The sequence below is a fragment of the Solanum tuberosum genome, unplaced genomic scaffold, assembly GCF_000226075.1.
Source record: "Solanum tuberosum cultivar DM 1-3 516 R44 unplaced genomic scaffold, SolTub_3.0 scf00062, whole genome shotgun sequence".
Classification (NCBI taxonomy): Eukaryota; Viridiplantae; Streptophyta; class Magnoliopsida; order Solanales; family Solanaceae; genus Solanum; species Solanum tuberosum.
In genome coordinates this window covers 1,452,081-1,466,678 of record NW_006238987.1, presented here as the reverse complement: position 1 = coordinate 1,466,678, position 14,598 = coordinate 1,452,081, and the positions used below count along the sequence as shown (strand labels likewise).

Below are 14,598 nucleotides of genomic sequence, written 5' to 3'. Positions count from 1 at the left end.
TAAGGAAAATGTTATCTCTAGTTATACAATAAAATGCACAAGGTTCCATTTCACTATTCTCTCTGCATGCATACAATATATAACAACCTAGCAAGCTCATGTTGATGGAACACAATCTAAATGTCATGAGAAGCACCAGTAGAATATGTGTTGCTGCCATCGTTCCGGGTAGTGTTTAGTCATAAGCCTGTCTCTTTTGGTCTTCACTTGGTTTTATCCATTACCAAGTGAGGAAAATCATCAAAATAGTGCAAATCGCAGTGTTTGAAAATGAAAATGGTCTTTTTTCAGCAGAGTTGGGCAAAATTGGGTATGAATCCGGAGGTGGAAGTTTGCATTCATCTCCATTAAAGTAGACTCTCCGGGGAAATCCCCATCCTGACTTCAGTGTGAATGTATTCTTATCCTTTTGCATAAGCACCTCAGACTGAACATTCCCCGAAGGTCCAGCTTCCATCAAGAGATCATTGTAAAATTTCATACCATAGAACATGCCAGTGTCATCTGTATAGAAACAAATGATTTTTAAGTTCTGTTCAAGCTTGAGAAAAGGAAAATTCACATTTGTATGCACTCACTAATGGATTGGTAGGGCACGAGAGGCTTGTAGTCGAAGCTGAAAACTTGAGTGACATTGTTGAGATTAGGATGTTGTGCCACAAGTGTCCAATGTGAATGGTTCTGTCTGTAATTGAAGTTAGTGATAGCAATCTTGACTCGCCAATAATCCTTGTAATTGAGCTTAACATGCCAATGCACGCGTATTGGGCACATGTGATGGGTGCATTGCAGTAATGGTTCATTATCCTTTCTTGGAGTGTTAATTCCCTTTCTTTTCAGTTTTTCTGAGTCTCCCCTGCATCATCAAAATCCCCAGTAGAGTAATTAGCAAATGTTGATGGAAAAGCTCGATGTATGCAAAGGATACCTACATGATGCAGTTGTGTTTATGATTGCAACCACAAGCACAAGATGGGCAAGGAGTGATGGTGTCGTTGTAGAAAGTTGAGAAAGAAACACAACAACTCGGGTACTTGGATGACAGAAACTGTGAATAGGTGCATGTCACATTCCATGTCACTGCAAGTAATTATTACATCAACCTGATTGGTTACTGAATTACCGATAAACAGAGGAAAAAATAGAAGCAGAAAAGGGTAACTTACTCAATGCTTGAGTTTTTCGCCTATGATCTGCAGTGAGGAAAACTGTGGATGGAACTATCTTTGCAGGGCCACAAGTGTAGCCTGGTCCTGGACCAAGCAGAGTGAAATTCTTGGGTAGTTTTACTGTCTTGTTTGATGTTCCAGCAAGTCCAACACTAATCTGAAAGGAAGATACCGACTCAGAAGGATCTTCGCCCCAAGATGCGAGAACACCACCTTTACAGCAGTTGCTGAACTGTTGGTTGTAAGGAACTCCGGGAAGCAAGTCCACCAGTACAGGATCCCTCTTGCAGCAATGAGGTACATTTCCTTTAAACTTAGAACAGTCACCTTGCTCTGTTGTTTGTGATCCCACAATGGACCATATCACTTCTTTCTTTGGCCAGTTCCATCCTAAAGTCCATCCAGGGCTCATAATATGCCGATACATTTGAAAATTATTCATTGTTACAACAGCCTGGATAAATATTTCAGGTTGTTACTACTCATATAATCATTCGCGCCAGTCAGTGTTATGAAGATACTTACCACATAACCATCTGGTGCCCAAGACATGACATCCCATTTTATTGTGATATTACCAAATGGATCCAATGGATCAAATGCATCTGAAGGTCCAAAAGGAAGAGCAAAATAATATATAATGGGAACACAAAAATATACAAATTCTTATCTATAAGCATGTACTTTACCTGCATGAGGCAAGACAGAAGACAAGACAACTGCGAAAAAAGTTAACTTTGCTAGAGGAAATAAGAATTGGCATTGCTGAGAGTAATCTTTTCCCTTAAAAGATAATCTTTTCTGAAACATCCTTAGTAATAGTATATCTTGATGTTTAAGGATCTTATGTTTTTTTTTCTAAAAGAATGAACTTAGGAGTATTAAAAGAGGGGGAATTTTTAATTTTAGCTGATCATGATGATGCCACACCTAATGGTTGTTGGATGGTTTATGCCATAATATCATTTTTTCACTTCCACTCTATAATTCTCTCTCACCTATTTTGGTATCTTTCAAAGGGCCATCAAGTTGAGAAAGGGGGAGAAAAATGGGACATTTGAACACAATAGCTAAGCAGTCATTTCTTAGGTGGGATATATTATCAGTTCTGATTAGTGAGTACACTGTTGACAAAACTGTCCCTTTGTAGTAGATGTTAAGTCATAATTGTTCTTGATTATTTATAGCAAAAATTTCACCCCTAACAGTGAAAAATATCCTAATTTGATGTGAATATTAAGCAATCATTATCGATAACAGTAGTTAAAGGATGTCTTCCCTTTTAACTTAATTTTATCTTTTTGAGATCATTTCTTATACTACATTGTTAATAGCAGGGTAGTTGTGTTTCAAGTGAGATTTTATCATTGTTACATAAGTGAACAAAGGATGTGCTAACAATTTGAATGACACCGACTCACCATCTTCAGAGTTGTGCTACTTTAAACTAATTTGCTCTAACAGAACTAATTCAAGACTAGTCTTTCAAGATGAGCCGTCTTGTTTAGTCAGACCAGGTCGAGTAACTTCTTATAGCACTCACTGAATATCTATAAGAAATTGGATAATTTAAGTGTGAGCTGGTTAAGAACCTTATTTTTCATAAAAGACTTGACTAGTTTTGGATATTGTCAAGTGCATTGTAATACTCAATGGTACATTTTTGTTCTTGAAGAGTGAATATTTTTCACTAGTTACAACCATCAGCTAGGAATACCAAGAGAAACAGAACAACCAGAGTTGGACAATGCTCTTTATCTGGTGCCGGCAGAATTTGGAAGATATGGGTAAGATTCAGGAGATGGCATCACACAAGGATTGCCGTTGAAGTAGACCCTTCGAGGGAAAGCCCAACCTTTCTTCAGTGCAAGTGTTTTTCTGTCCTTCTGAAGTGTTAGATCTGAGTGGACATTTCCTTTTGGTCCAGCTTGCATCAGGACATCATTATATGACTTTCTCCCATAAAACAAGGCTGTATCATCTGCATAGTTAAAATATCATCAGCCTGATGATTGATGAACGGTCTAATGATCGAGTATATGTCCGTTCTGTTTATGAATCAAATAGAGGGACTTGGATCTTACTGGTTGATAAATTGGGCATGAGAGGCTTGTATAAAAAGCTGGAAACTTGAGTCGCTTTGTTGAGGTTTGGATGTTGAACGACGAGTGTCCATTTTGTATAGTTGAATCGGTAGTTGAAGTTTGTGATGGTCATCTTCACACTCCAATACTTGTTGTAGTTTGATTTAACATGCCAATGCACATTGACAGGGCACATGTGTTTTGTGCATTGCAGCACTGGCTTCTTTACTCCCTTGCTGCAATTACACTTGTCAGTTATGATCTGTCAAGGAGAATTGTTCAAAGCTTTTATAGCTAAAATCTTACGTGACGCAGTTGCTACTGTTACGGCAGCCACAAGAACACGAAGGACAAGGGGTGATACTTGCATTGTGAAAAGAAGACAAGGAGACACAACATGTCGGTTTCGGGGATGCTAAGAACTGAGAGTAAGTGCAAACCACTCTCCATGTCACTGCATATTAAGCAGAAAGATTCAGGCTAATGCAAACAGTATTTACTTTTAATGTATGGTTAAAAGACTTACTCATAGCCTGTGTCATTCTTCGACCGTCAGCTGTTACGAAACGAGTGGGACGGATGATTTTAGCAGGACCACAAGTATAGCCACCACCTGGAGGAGAGATGAAAGTGAATTTTTTAGGAAGTTTCACTGTTTTGTTTGTAGTCCCAGCAGCGCCTACAACTATCTGAAATGCAGAGAGAGCAGCAGAAGGGTCTTTTCCCATCGATTCTAAAACGCCGCCCTTACAGCAGTTAGCAATTTGCTGGTTATAAGGGGCATTTGGCAGCAAGTCAACAATTGCAGGATTTCTCTTACAACTGTGAGGAATATTGCCTCTAAACATTGAACAATTTCCTTTTTCATTAGCTTTTGCTCCAAACACGGACCAAATCACCTCATTCTTCGCCCACGTCCATCCTAATGTCCATCCAGGGCTCGTTATTGGACGATACATTTGGAAATTGTTCATTGTCACTACTGCCTGAAATTCAAAAAATTCATGAACTAAAGATCTCAAACTGCTAATTAAATAGTAATAATAGTTCAAATATAATACCACATAACCATCAGGGGTCCAAGACATCACATCCCATTTGATTGTTATATTTCCATTTGGATCCAATGCGTCATAGGCAGCTGCAATTAAAATTCCAAAAAAGTCAAATTTTAGAAATATGAATGCAATAAAAGCACTAAACACTTTTTTTAATTTGTAGCAACGTAATTACCTGCACCAGAACATAGCACAAAAAGTAGAAACACTATGGTATATGAGTTCATAGACATGTTGGAGTTGGATCACGTTATAGAAATTATGTTAAATTTCTCAATAATATAGAAGAGCTAAACGGTCTTCACACCAGAATATCTCATCGCAGAGCTTCCATCAATATATTTAATGTAGTTTGAGATGCAATATAATTGCTCATATCTATTTAAAAAATGCTAATAATAATAATAACAATAAGAAGAAAAATAGGAAGTAGAATGTGCAGAAGTATGGAAGAAAGGCAGCTTCCTAGAAAAAGTCTCTACATACAACTGTCAAACAACTATTAAGGAGTTGACTTTGACTTGCCGGGAAGACTTATTAGAGTTTTATTTGACTTATATTTAATTGTTAATTTTTTTTATTTGTTATTTGAATTAAACTGATAAGTTAGTATTTTATTTTTCTATTTTTAGTTAGGAATTATATCTATAAATGCAAGACTCTGGATTATTAATAAAATAATTCCCTTTGATAATACTGTAGTATTTTTTCTCTTAAATTATTTTCTTAATTTCTTTATTAAAAAAACCAACAATTGAAAGTATATATGCCTTGAAAGAAATTATTTCTTCAGTTTGTTTATCACTCTTTTTTTTAGTCATTTTCAAAAGAATGCGTCTTTTTTTTCTTTGACCTTTCAACTTTTCATATGACATGTTTAAAAGATTACGAGATTAAAAGTATTCATTGTTTTCATAAACTCCGTACTAAATTAAAACAAGACAAACAAACTAAAATGGAGGCAGTAATAATGTTCATTACATTGTTCAAATGAAGTACAACGAGTTGGTCTTTTTTTCTCCTTTAGAAAAAGTCTTGTAAAAGGATCAAACTTGATAACATTTTGAATAGTTAAAGATGTAAATCTGATATATATAAAATAAATTAATGGACTATTTTAAACTTACTTTAATAGTTCAGGGAACAGTTATGACATTTTTTCATAATAAACTCCTATAACTCATAATAGAAGTCAAGACATTGCACTTGAACAATTCCAAGAGCCAGCAGTGTTGAGAAGATGAAGAGATCACCCTTGAAGAGCTAAGAATTAGAGGATTAAGCAATTTATGACGCTTCTAAAACAATTTAAAGAGCATCAAAGTTCGTCACAAATCCTTCATAATAATTTGTTAATTTGATTGTACAGAGCAAATCATCAGACTCGGTACTAAGTTCATATAATCAGGGGCGGACCCACGTTGGTTCCAGGGGGTTCACCCGAACCCCCTCGGCAAAAAATTACACTGTATATATAAGGTAATTTTCTGTATTTATGTGGATATATATATTTTGAACCCCCTCAATGACAAGGAGAAAGAGATAGCCTAGTGGCAAGTTCCCTGAAAATTAAGCCTTACGTCAAGGGTTCGAATCCCTGCATTAGTGTTTTATTTTTTTCTTTTTCAGTTTCAGTTATTTTTATTTTTTTTAAGGTTTCAGTTCCGTTTTTGACGTTTTTTTTAGTTTTTTATTTTATAAAACATGCTAAAAGTGTGGTTTTAAAATCCAAAAAAAAATTCAAGGGTCCGCCACTAAAACTAAATACTACTACTTTCTTGAGATTTTGTTTTGTTGGCTTATATATACACGCTTATACTTTTATTTTTCGAACCCCCTGAACGAAAATCCTAGGTCCGCCACTGCATATAATACTCTATCCGTCCTAATTTATGTGACACTCTTTGACTTGACACAAAATTTAAGAATTTTCAAAAAAATTATGATCTAAAACACTCCTCAATCATTTGTATATTTATAAATCAAATGTCACGATAGGCTAAAGTCGAGAAGAGATCCCGCTTGAAGAGCTAAGAGTTAGAGGATTTAAGCTCCGTTCTTAAATTATGTAATGCATTTTGACCGTATATAAAGTTCAATGAAGATAAAAGGTCTTTTAAAATTTATGATTTAAAACAAGTTGTAATGTGTGGCTATATTTCATGTAATAATGATGGTGATAAGGGACGAAAGTGAATAAAATAGGATTAAATGTCTGTTTTGTAGAAATTCTCAAATGAATAGTATCTTAATAATATTAAAATTTTGTCATAAATTTAAACATTTAAATTTATTAAAACTCATTAAGTAGTTATAAAATTTAACATAATACATTTACTTATTGAAATCTGATTAATTAAAATTCAGACTTAAAAATAAATACGCTCAATTGAATGATTATTTAGTGCCCATTTGAACAGAGAATTGTTACAATTTTTCGAACTTAAAATTTTCAAAAAGTTGTTTTCACAATTTTAACTCCAAAATATACAAAAAATTAAAAGTAATCCAAATTGGTTTCACATCTAAACATATAAATTTAATTTTTAAATACCATTTTCAATTTGAAAATAAGTATTGATTTTTTTTTCAAAATTTTTACGTCCAAAACGCCTACTAAAATTCAACATGTACACAAATAAAACTTAAGCATTTTATTTTTTCTATTCTAATAATATAAAAAGGGGAAAAGGTTAAAAAATGTCCATAACCTATTAGAAATAGTTCAGAAAAACTCTCCTTCCATCTATTGATTTTAAAATGCCCTTAACATTTTCTTTAGGTTAATAAAATGTTCATTATTTAACAAAAATATGACATGAAATGCTGCAATTTAGCTGTTATTTTTTTTATTGAAAGCTAGAGTACTATTTTTGAAGAAAAAAACAGAGGAAGAAAGAACAGAGAGAAGGCTTCAATCATCAATGAAATGGGTTTGGGGATTGGGTTGGGTCAGATCTTTTAATCGGATAAAAAAATTATGTTAGACCAATATAAAATGGCCACTTGTTAAATTAAATTTCATGTCATATTTCTGTTAACTAATGAACATTTTTAAATCTAAAGAGAATGTTAAAGACATTTTTAAACCAGTAAGTGAAAGGATGACATTAGGTTAAGAACATTTTTGAGATAGTCGCTCCATGAATCGTAGATTCAACAATTCAATTATTTATTAAACGCAAATAAATAAGATGGTCTCTCCCATGTCGAAACAAAAAGTGTACAAGGCCAAAATGGTCCAATTGTTCAAAAGGAAAAATAGTATTGCCAATGGATACAACAAAATATGGGCCCAACAAAAAAAAAAATATTACCTCGTTGTTATTTAGTTATCATCGTTTTAAATTATTTATCCAAAGCGTATCATTTGGCAGATAACCAAAAGATATGCAAATCTTAATCATTCATTTCCTAGGTTAAGTCAATGTTTATCTCCACTTTCCTTCGCAATTGGGGAATTAAACATCGAACTTTATATTAGTTAATTATAAGCTGTTAGTAATTCTAATACTAACAGCTTATAGAACTTTGTATTAGGAAAAATCTCATTTAATATTGAACATATCTTTTGCATATTTATAATCCCATTAGGAGAATGTTAATTACTATTGCTGGTCAAACTCTCACACTATCACTTGCTAAATTTAAGTATTGAGTATCCATTTTTCATATAGAAGGAACGTTGTGATGTGAGGTCTTAAAAATCCATTTATAAGATAACTATGTTCAATTGAAAATAAAAACATTCTTTTCCTAATCAATTTACTTAGATCATTTTTTGTTTTTTTGAGAGATCTTTAATTTCACAAAAAGATCATCATATCATAGAGAGAAAAATGACAGTATCAATAGACGCCTGATTTAGCTGCATCCATCCATTCAGATCTCAATCGAAAACAGCTGCAGAATAATACGTAAATATTTTGAAACTTCACATCAGATTCACTGATGATATAGCAGTGGCGGAGCCTGAATTTTCAATAAATGATTCAAAATCTGTAGAAATAGACACACGAAGCAGCCAAAAGTAGTTCAACATCTGCTATATACACATAAAAAATTATAATATAATTTTCTGCCGCTATCCTGATCGATAGCAGGAGAAAAGGGAGAGGATACCGAAAAACCATAGGAATGGGTGGAATTGGAAAGCTAATCAGAAGAAAATAAAAGCTTTCCAATCCACCAATTCCCATAGATTTTCGAAAAACTCATCTCCAATTTCATATCTGCTAAACTCAACTTTTAGTATACCAAAAAACCAACCTAGTTAGTTTGTGTATGTGAATTAAAATGCAGAAACGATAGAGACCTTTTATAAGGGAAAAAACACAAAGTGTGGTGTGGCGGAAAGAGGTAGGAAGCTGAGTTGTTAATAGCCTGGACCACTCACATCAGGGGACCTTATTGCTTAAAGTCATGCAAATAATTATTTTATTATTCATGTCCAAAAACATGGTACTCCTACTTTTTTATAATTGAAAATAATTTAATTTTTATTCTTATAAAAAATAATTTATGGTCACTCAAATGGTCTATGAGTGTTTTAGATCATAAATTTTAATTATTTTTTAATTTTATGTTAATCGAATGATATCATGTAAATGAGATGGGGAGTACATATTTTACTTAATTATTAGAGATTACTATAAATCGTAACCAAACATGATACTTGATGTTCTAAATCTTATATATAGTAATTATTTAAATATAATACTAATTATGTTAATTCTAATACTTAAATAATTCACTATCTAATCAACTATCAAATAACCCCGAGTGCATTCTCGTACACCTATTCGTGACTTGTTTAATACTCTGGTCCCCTTTTACTAACTATGGAAAATTACCGGTGTTTGATCATAATTGTGAAATTTGATAAAAATCATTTTTGTTTTCAAAGCGAAAATGATAGTTGAAAACTAAAGTTGTGTTTGATCATGAATACAAATTGAAGTTGTTTTTGATCTTTTTTGTGAGTAATTTGAAGTGTAAAAATGGAGTTAATATCTTAAAATGTCACTCAACTTTGAGAAATTATTTTGTAAAGTAATTAAATTTTGTTTTGTATCAATAAAATCACTCAACTTAATTATTTGTATCAATAAAATCACTCAACTTTGATATTTGTATCGATAAAATCACTTAACTAAATTTTATTATTTAAATCAATTTAACATGACAAAATAAATTATTTTTTTATGTCACATTCATTATTAAAATAATAAAAAACCATCGATTCCAACGTTCACATTGAGGATCAATCGAAATTTATCCCGAACCTCACTAATTTACACATTGAGGTTTTCAGTCAAAACTCACATGAAAGTTGAAACCACAACTATGCATGTGGATTGTTATTGCAGTAGTTATTTTTTTCATTTGCATATATGAGAAAACGCAAACAGAAAAATGAAATAATCCCTACGGCAGTTTGACGTCGGTGCAGAATGCAGATAAAAAAAACATATAAAATGCATAAGTAGTAATATAATAGGTATAATTAAAAAAAATAAAAATGGAAACAAACAAAGTTGAGGTGGTGGGGTTTTAATTTTTAATCTTAGAAATGAGAGTTGTAGAGCGATTAAAAATATGTAGAGTTGAGCCATTTCTTTATTATTTTAATAATGAATATGTGATAAAAATAATTTATTTTAATAATAAGAGTTCTGGTTTATGTACGTATTATTTTAATAATGAACATGATATAATAAAATAATTTATTTTATCATGCCAAATTTAATTATTTTAATAATAAATTTAGGTGAGTGATTTTATTGATATAAATGTCTAAGTTGAGTGATTTTATTGATACAAAACAAAGTTTAATGACTTTGTTAGATAAATTCTCAGTGACCTTTTGAGATATTAACTCGTAAAAATGAAACTATCTTTTTAGTTATTTTTCAAAATCTTGAAAACTCTAATTGAATTTCAGAATTTTATAGTTGGATATGATTTTTTGAGTTCAACTCCAAAAAAAAAAAGTAAAACAAAAATTAATGCCCAAAAAACACCATAATTTTGTGTTTCTATATATAAAATACCACATTCTAATATAATTTACGAAAGTTTGGAAAAAATGAGTTTTTCATTAAGAATATAGTATAAGAATATCCTCAGAATATTCGTTTACTGAAAGTAACGTGGGATTCGTGCTTTGTCAAAACGTGATCGATATTTTTTTTTGTAAAAGAGTCTGAAAAATAATTTAACTTTGGCCGAAATTTCTGTTATGATATCAAACTTTGAAAAGGACATTTTACCCCCTGTACTATTTAGTAGTACATTTCCCCCTTGTACTATTTAATAGTGTATTTTAAAGGTATATATGTGTTTACGTGGACATCATAAATATTGCATCATTTTAAATAGTAATGTATCCACGTGGGCACATATATACCTTTAAAATACACTATTAAGTAGTGTAGGGGGGTAGAAGGTCTTCTATAAAATTTGGTGTCGTAACAACAATTTCAGCCAAAGTTGAAATAATTTTCAGACCCTTTTCCCCTTTTTTTCTCTCTCCCTAGGAGCTCCCACCCCTTTTGCTCCCTTGATAACTCGAACTCGCAACCTTTGGGTTGAAAGTGAGGGGTGCTTACCATTCGAGCAACTCCCTCTCGTCTTATCGATATAATTGTTTATTCCCGGTGTTATTAAAAGGACGTGGAAAAAATGGAAGGTCTTTTTGTGAGAAGAATATTTAAGAATCAAAGGACTTTAAGATTATAAAATATAATTAAGTGAATTTCTTATTAGATATTATCTCATTTCTAGAACCACAACTTAGTAATCATATTTAACCCATTTTATATCTTATAGATGATGGTGTTGATCATGACTTGATATAGTTATTAAAAGTAACCTTTAAACTTATAATTTTAAGCCTGTCATGACAACATTGTTTTCATAACAATAACATGTTATTAACAGTGGCGGAGTCACCACTATTAGGGGGTTCACCCCCTTCGACGGAAAATTATATAATTTATACATTGTTAAAATAATTTTTTAGGTATATATACTAGAGGTCGAATCCTTTTCGGCTATTTCGTGTGTCTATTTTTTTCAGATTTTGAACCCCTTTATCTATAATATATTTCTATTATATAGAAGGGAGAGTTTTCAAACTTTCAACGTGGCTGTTTTTTGCCATATTTAGAAAAGCTCAAGTGCAATTTGGTCATTGCCCCTTGCAATTAATGTTTAGAATTACGGTATTTGCTATCTTTGCTCCTTAAAACTCTTGTATGGCAGTGCTTTATAGTTGTACCTTTTCTTCTTTAGACAAAAAAACCAGTCAACATCTCCATAATGACACATATATACATCTTTATTCATTTAAGTGGGCCCCACCAACTTTATCATCTCACCTCACTAATACTATTGTGTATTTCTTTATTTTAATTATCATGTCTCACCTTTTTTAGTTGATTACATATTTAAAAAATAAAAATAAAGTGGATATAAAAATAATTAACAATTTAGTATGTATATATATAACTACATAAAAGTACGTACTATATATCACAATAATTAATAATTATTTAACACTTTAAATTCTATCAATACCATATAAATTAGGATAAAAAGAGTAACATATAATATTAAATAAAATATATTTTAAAATAATATAAGTAATACTATAAATTACGATAATTAACAGCTTAAATATTTAAAAGTTATATAAAAAGTTTGATTGACTCTCTAAATTTTATTGGCACCACATAAAATGGATTAGATGATAAACATATATTGTTTGAAATTGACGAATACAATAATTAACAAAAAATATCACTCAAGACTCCAAAAAATCTATCTATTAATGCTACATAAATTGGGACATGGGAAGTAACATATATTATTTAAAAATGTAGTTAAAAATGTACTATAAAATACAATAATTAACAACTTAATATATTTAAGAGACATATAAAAAATGGTTAATTTTTGAAATCCTACATGTGCCACATAAATCAGAACAAAGAGAATAATACATATTATTTTCAAAATTATGTAAAGTACTATAAATCATAATAACTAACAATTTAAAATATTTTTAAAATCGTATAAAAATTTCAATAGCTTCTCCAATTTCATAATATCACATAAATAGATAGGTAATAGCAATTCCTTTATCTCTCCTCTGCTACTATGTTGCTCTCTATATCCTCTGTTTAATAACAAAACAATTGCAGAGAAGATTGTTGTGCTCTTCTCTGTTTTTTCTGCGTCTGATATTTTATCTTTAGTTTTTGGGATTTCTCTTCATATTTGGGGCACAGATTTCATAACTTGTCACTCCTTCGCACAAGTCAGTCACCACATGTATTTCTTTCTCGATTAGAAGTTAGTTTATCCAGATTTTTCTTCTAAATACAACTTTTTTTCCTTATACATCATTTAGAGGTAATTAAATTAGCTATATTTGAGATAAGTTTTGCGAAGTATTTGTTTTATTGATTGAAAAATTCTAAAATTAGGGATATGTGTTTGTTTTTCCATGGAACACATATGTGCAACTCTTTTTTTTTTTTGAAAATCCCTATCTATTTTGGGACTAAATTAAATTACAACAATATTTCATCCAATAGTCAGACAAAATTAAATTACAACAATAATTGAAAATCCCTATCTATTTTGGGACTAAATTAAATTACAACAATATTTCAATCCAATAGTCGACAAAATTAAACTACAACAATAATTTCATCCAATAGTTTAAAATATCTTAAAGGACTCTCCCATTTAGCTCTGAAAAATGATTGTACTTGAAAATTTAAGTTTTTAAAGTTGTTATTTTCTGAATTTGATTTTTTTTGAGGATTTACAAGATATCTTCGAGTAATCTGGTGAATGAAATTTCAGTTCAACTCCTTTAATTTTAATGGAACTGTTTTTAATGTTGCTTTTGTTTGAGATAATCATTAGTGAGTGCATAAATGGACAGTGAATACTGCAAAGCTACTAATTATGAAGATATGACACCTGGGCTAACTTAACCTCAAAAGCTAACTCATTAGCGAAGGTTTTTTCAAATCCATATAAGGAGACAAATTTCCCATCACTTTACCGATGTGGAACTTCTTAACGCTAATGTAATCTCTTTTACCAATGCGAGCTTGTGAATTTGACTACTTTCTAAATTTAAGAGTATTAGTCATGTTTACATATGATATGTATCTTGAATACTAAATTTACTTGAGCAGTGTCCTGTTTGATTGGCTTAGTTTTTGTAAGATAAATTTGCATTTGATTCTTGAATGCCTATTTTGGTAGAGCAGCTTCCTATTTGATTGCATTTTGTGGTTTCAAGTGCATGCAGAGCTGGTACTAATTTTCTGAAACAATGACTAGGAAAGAAGCTTGCTGATCCTTTTAATTTGAGTGTTTTATAAAATAGAACAACTGAGCACAACTGCATTTTTGTGATGATAGGATATTTTACTTATTAAATAGAATTGTTGGTTTCGGATCGTGAAAGAATATTATTATATTCTTGATCATCCACACGCATCATGATTGTACAATTATATTTTTATTATCGTTACTATTATTGTATGTCATTACTTTTTTTTTTAATATGTATCTCAAGGTATCCAGTAGAGTTATTAGAGGATCTGCTATATGTTTTTTCGCTCTTGCCATGAGGACAAACATCGAGATTATACCTGCAAAGACGTTATGAAAATAGAGATATTTTAAACATCATATAAGTTGCTTGTATTAAAATTGAACAGCTCAATTTGTATTGTATCATCTGTATGTTATTGCTAGCGATGATTTATTACTTATGCTATTGAGAAGTTGTATTTAAATTGTAAATATAGCGCTATACCACTTTTGATCAAATAGAGATTCAATTTGTAATAACTTATTCCTCCCTTTTTAATATTACTGTGGAAGTATTATAGCATTACCGAAAATCAAACATGTCATATTATTGTCTGATGATATGTTAAAATTGTATTCTCAGTTGAGTTCCTGAATAGCCTAACAATTCCTTCAAGCAATCATCTATGATTAATAATAGAACAACTTTCACATATAGCAAACACAAAAATCATATATGTATGCTATAACTATAGTTTGCATAATTGCGCTCCATAGCAAACATAAATATGTATATTTATACAAAAGAAAGTAGTTGTATAATTTTGATATACATATACAAAATAAAGCAGTTGTATAATCTGCTTTTGGTATACATATACAAAAGATCAATTGTATAATCTGTGTTTGTATAAAGCGAGAAAGAGAGAAAGACAAAAGAAAACT

At 31.0% G+C, this 14,598-nt stretch overlaps 2 protein-coding genes and 1 non-coding gene across 3 annotated transcripts; all 3 read right to left on the bottom strand.

Moving 5' to 3' along the window:
• Window positions 1-18: 18 nt before the first annotated feature.
• Window positions 19-2,079, bottom strand: LOC102584372 (COBRA-like protein 4). The gene is made up of 6 exons (XM_006345043.2): window positions 1,859-2,079; window positions 1,695-1,774; window positions 1,167-1,623; window positions 933-1,080; window positions 579-856; window positions 19-504 (listed from the first exon to the last, which is right to left on the bottom strand). Exons 1-6 carry the CDS (start codon window positions 1,977-1,979, stop codon window positions 221-223), a joined length of 1,368 nt encoding a protein of 455 aa, XP_006345105.1. The 5' UTR covers window positions 1,980-2,079; the 3' UTR covers window positions 19-220.
• A 666-nt stretch (window positions 2,080-2,745) lies between these two features.
• Window positions 2,746-4,687, bottom strand: LOC102584714 (COBRA-like protein 4). The gene is made up of 6 exons (XM_015307695.1): window positions 4,487-4,687; window positions 4,315-4,394; window positions 3,780-4,239; window positions 3,560-3,707; window positions 3,254-3,489; window positions 2,746-3,150 (listed from the first exon to the last, which is right to left on the bottom strand). Exons 1-6 carry the CDS (start codon window positions 4,542-4,544, stop codon window positions 2,924-2,926), a joined length of 1,209 nt encoding a protein of 402 aa, XP_015163181.1. The 5' UTR covers window positions 4,545-4,687; the 3' UTR covers window positions 2,746-2,923.
• Window positions 4,688-8,423: 3,736 nt separating this feature from the next.
• MIR482A (microRNA MIR482a) lies at window positions 8,424-8,527 on the bottom strand. The gene has a single exon (NR_127141.1). It is a non-coding gene; the product is annotated as a microRNA MIR482a (primary transcript).
• Between the last annotated feature and the right edge of the window lie 6,071 nt (window positions 8,528-14,598).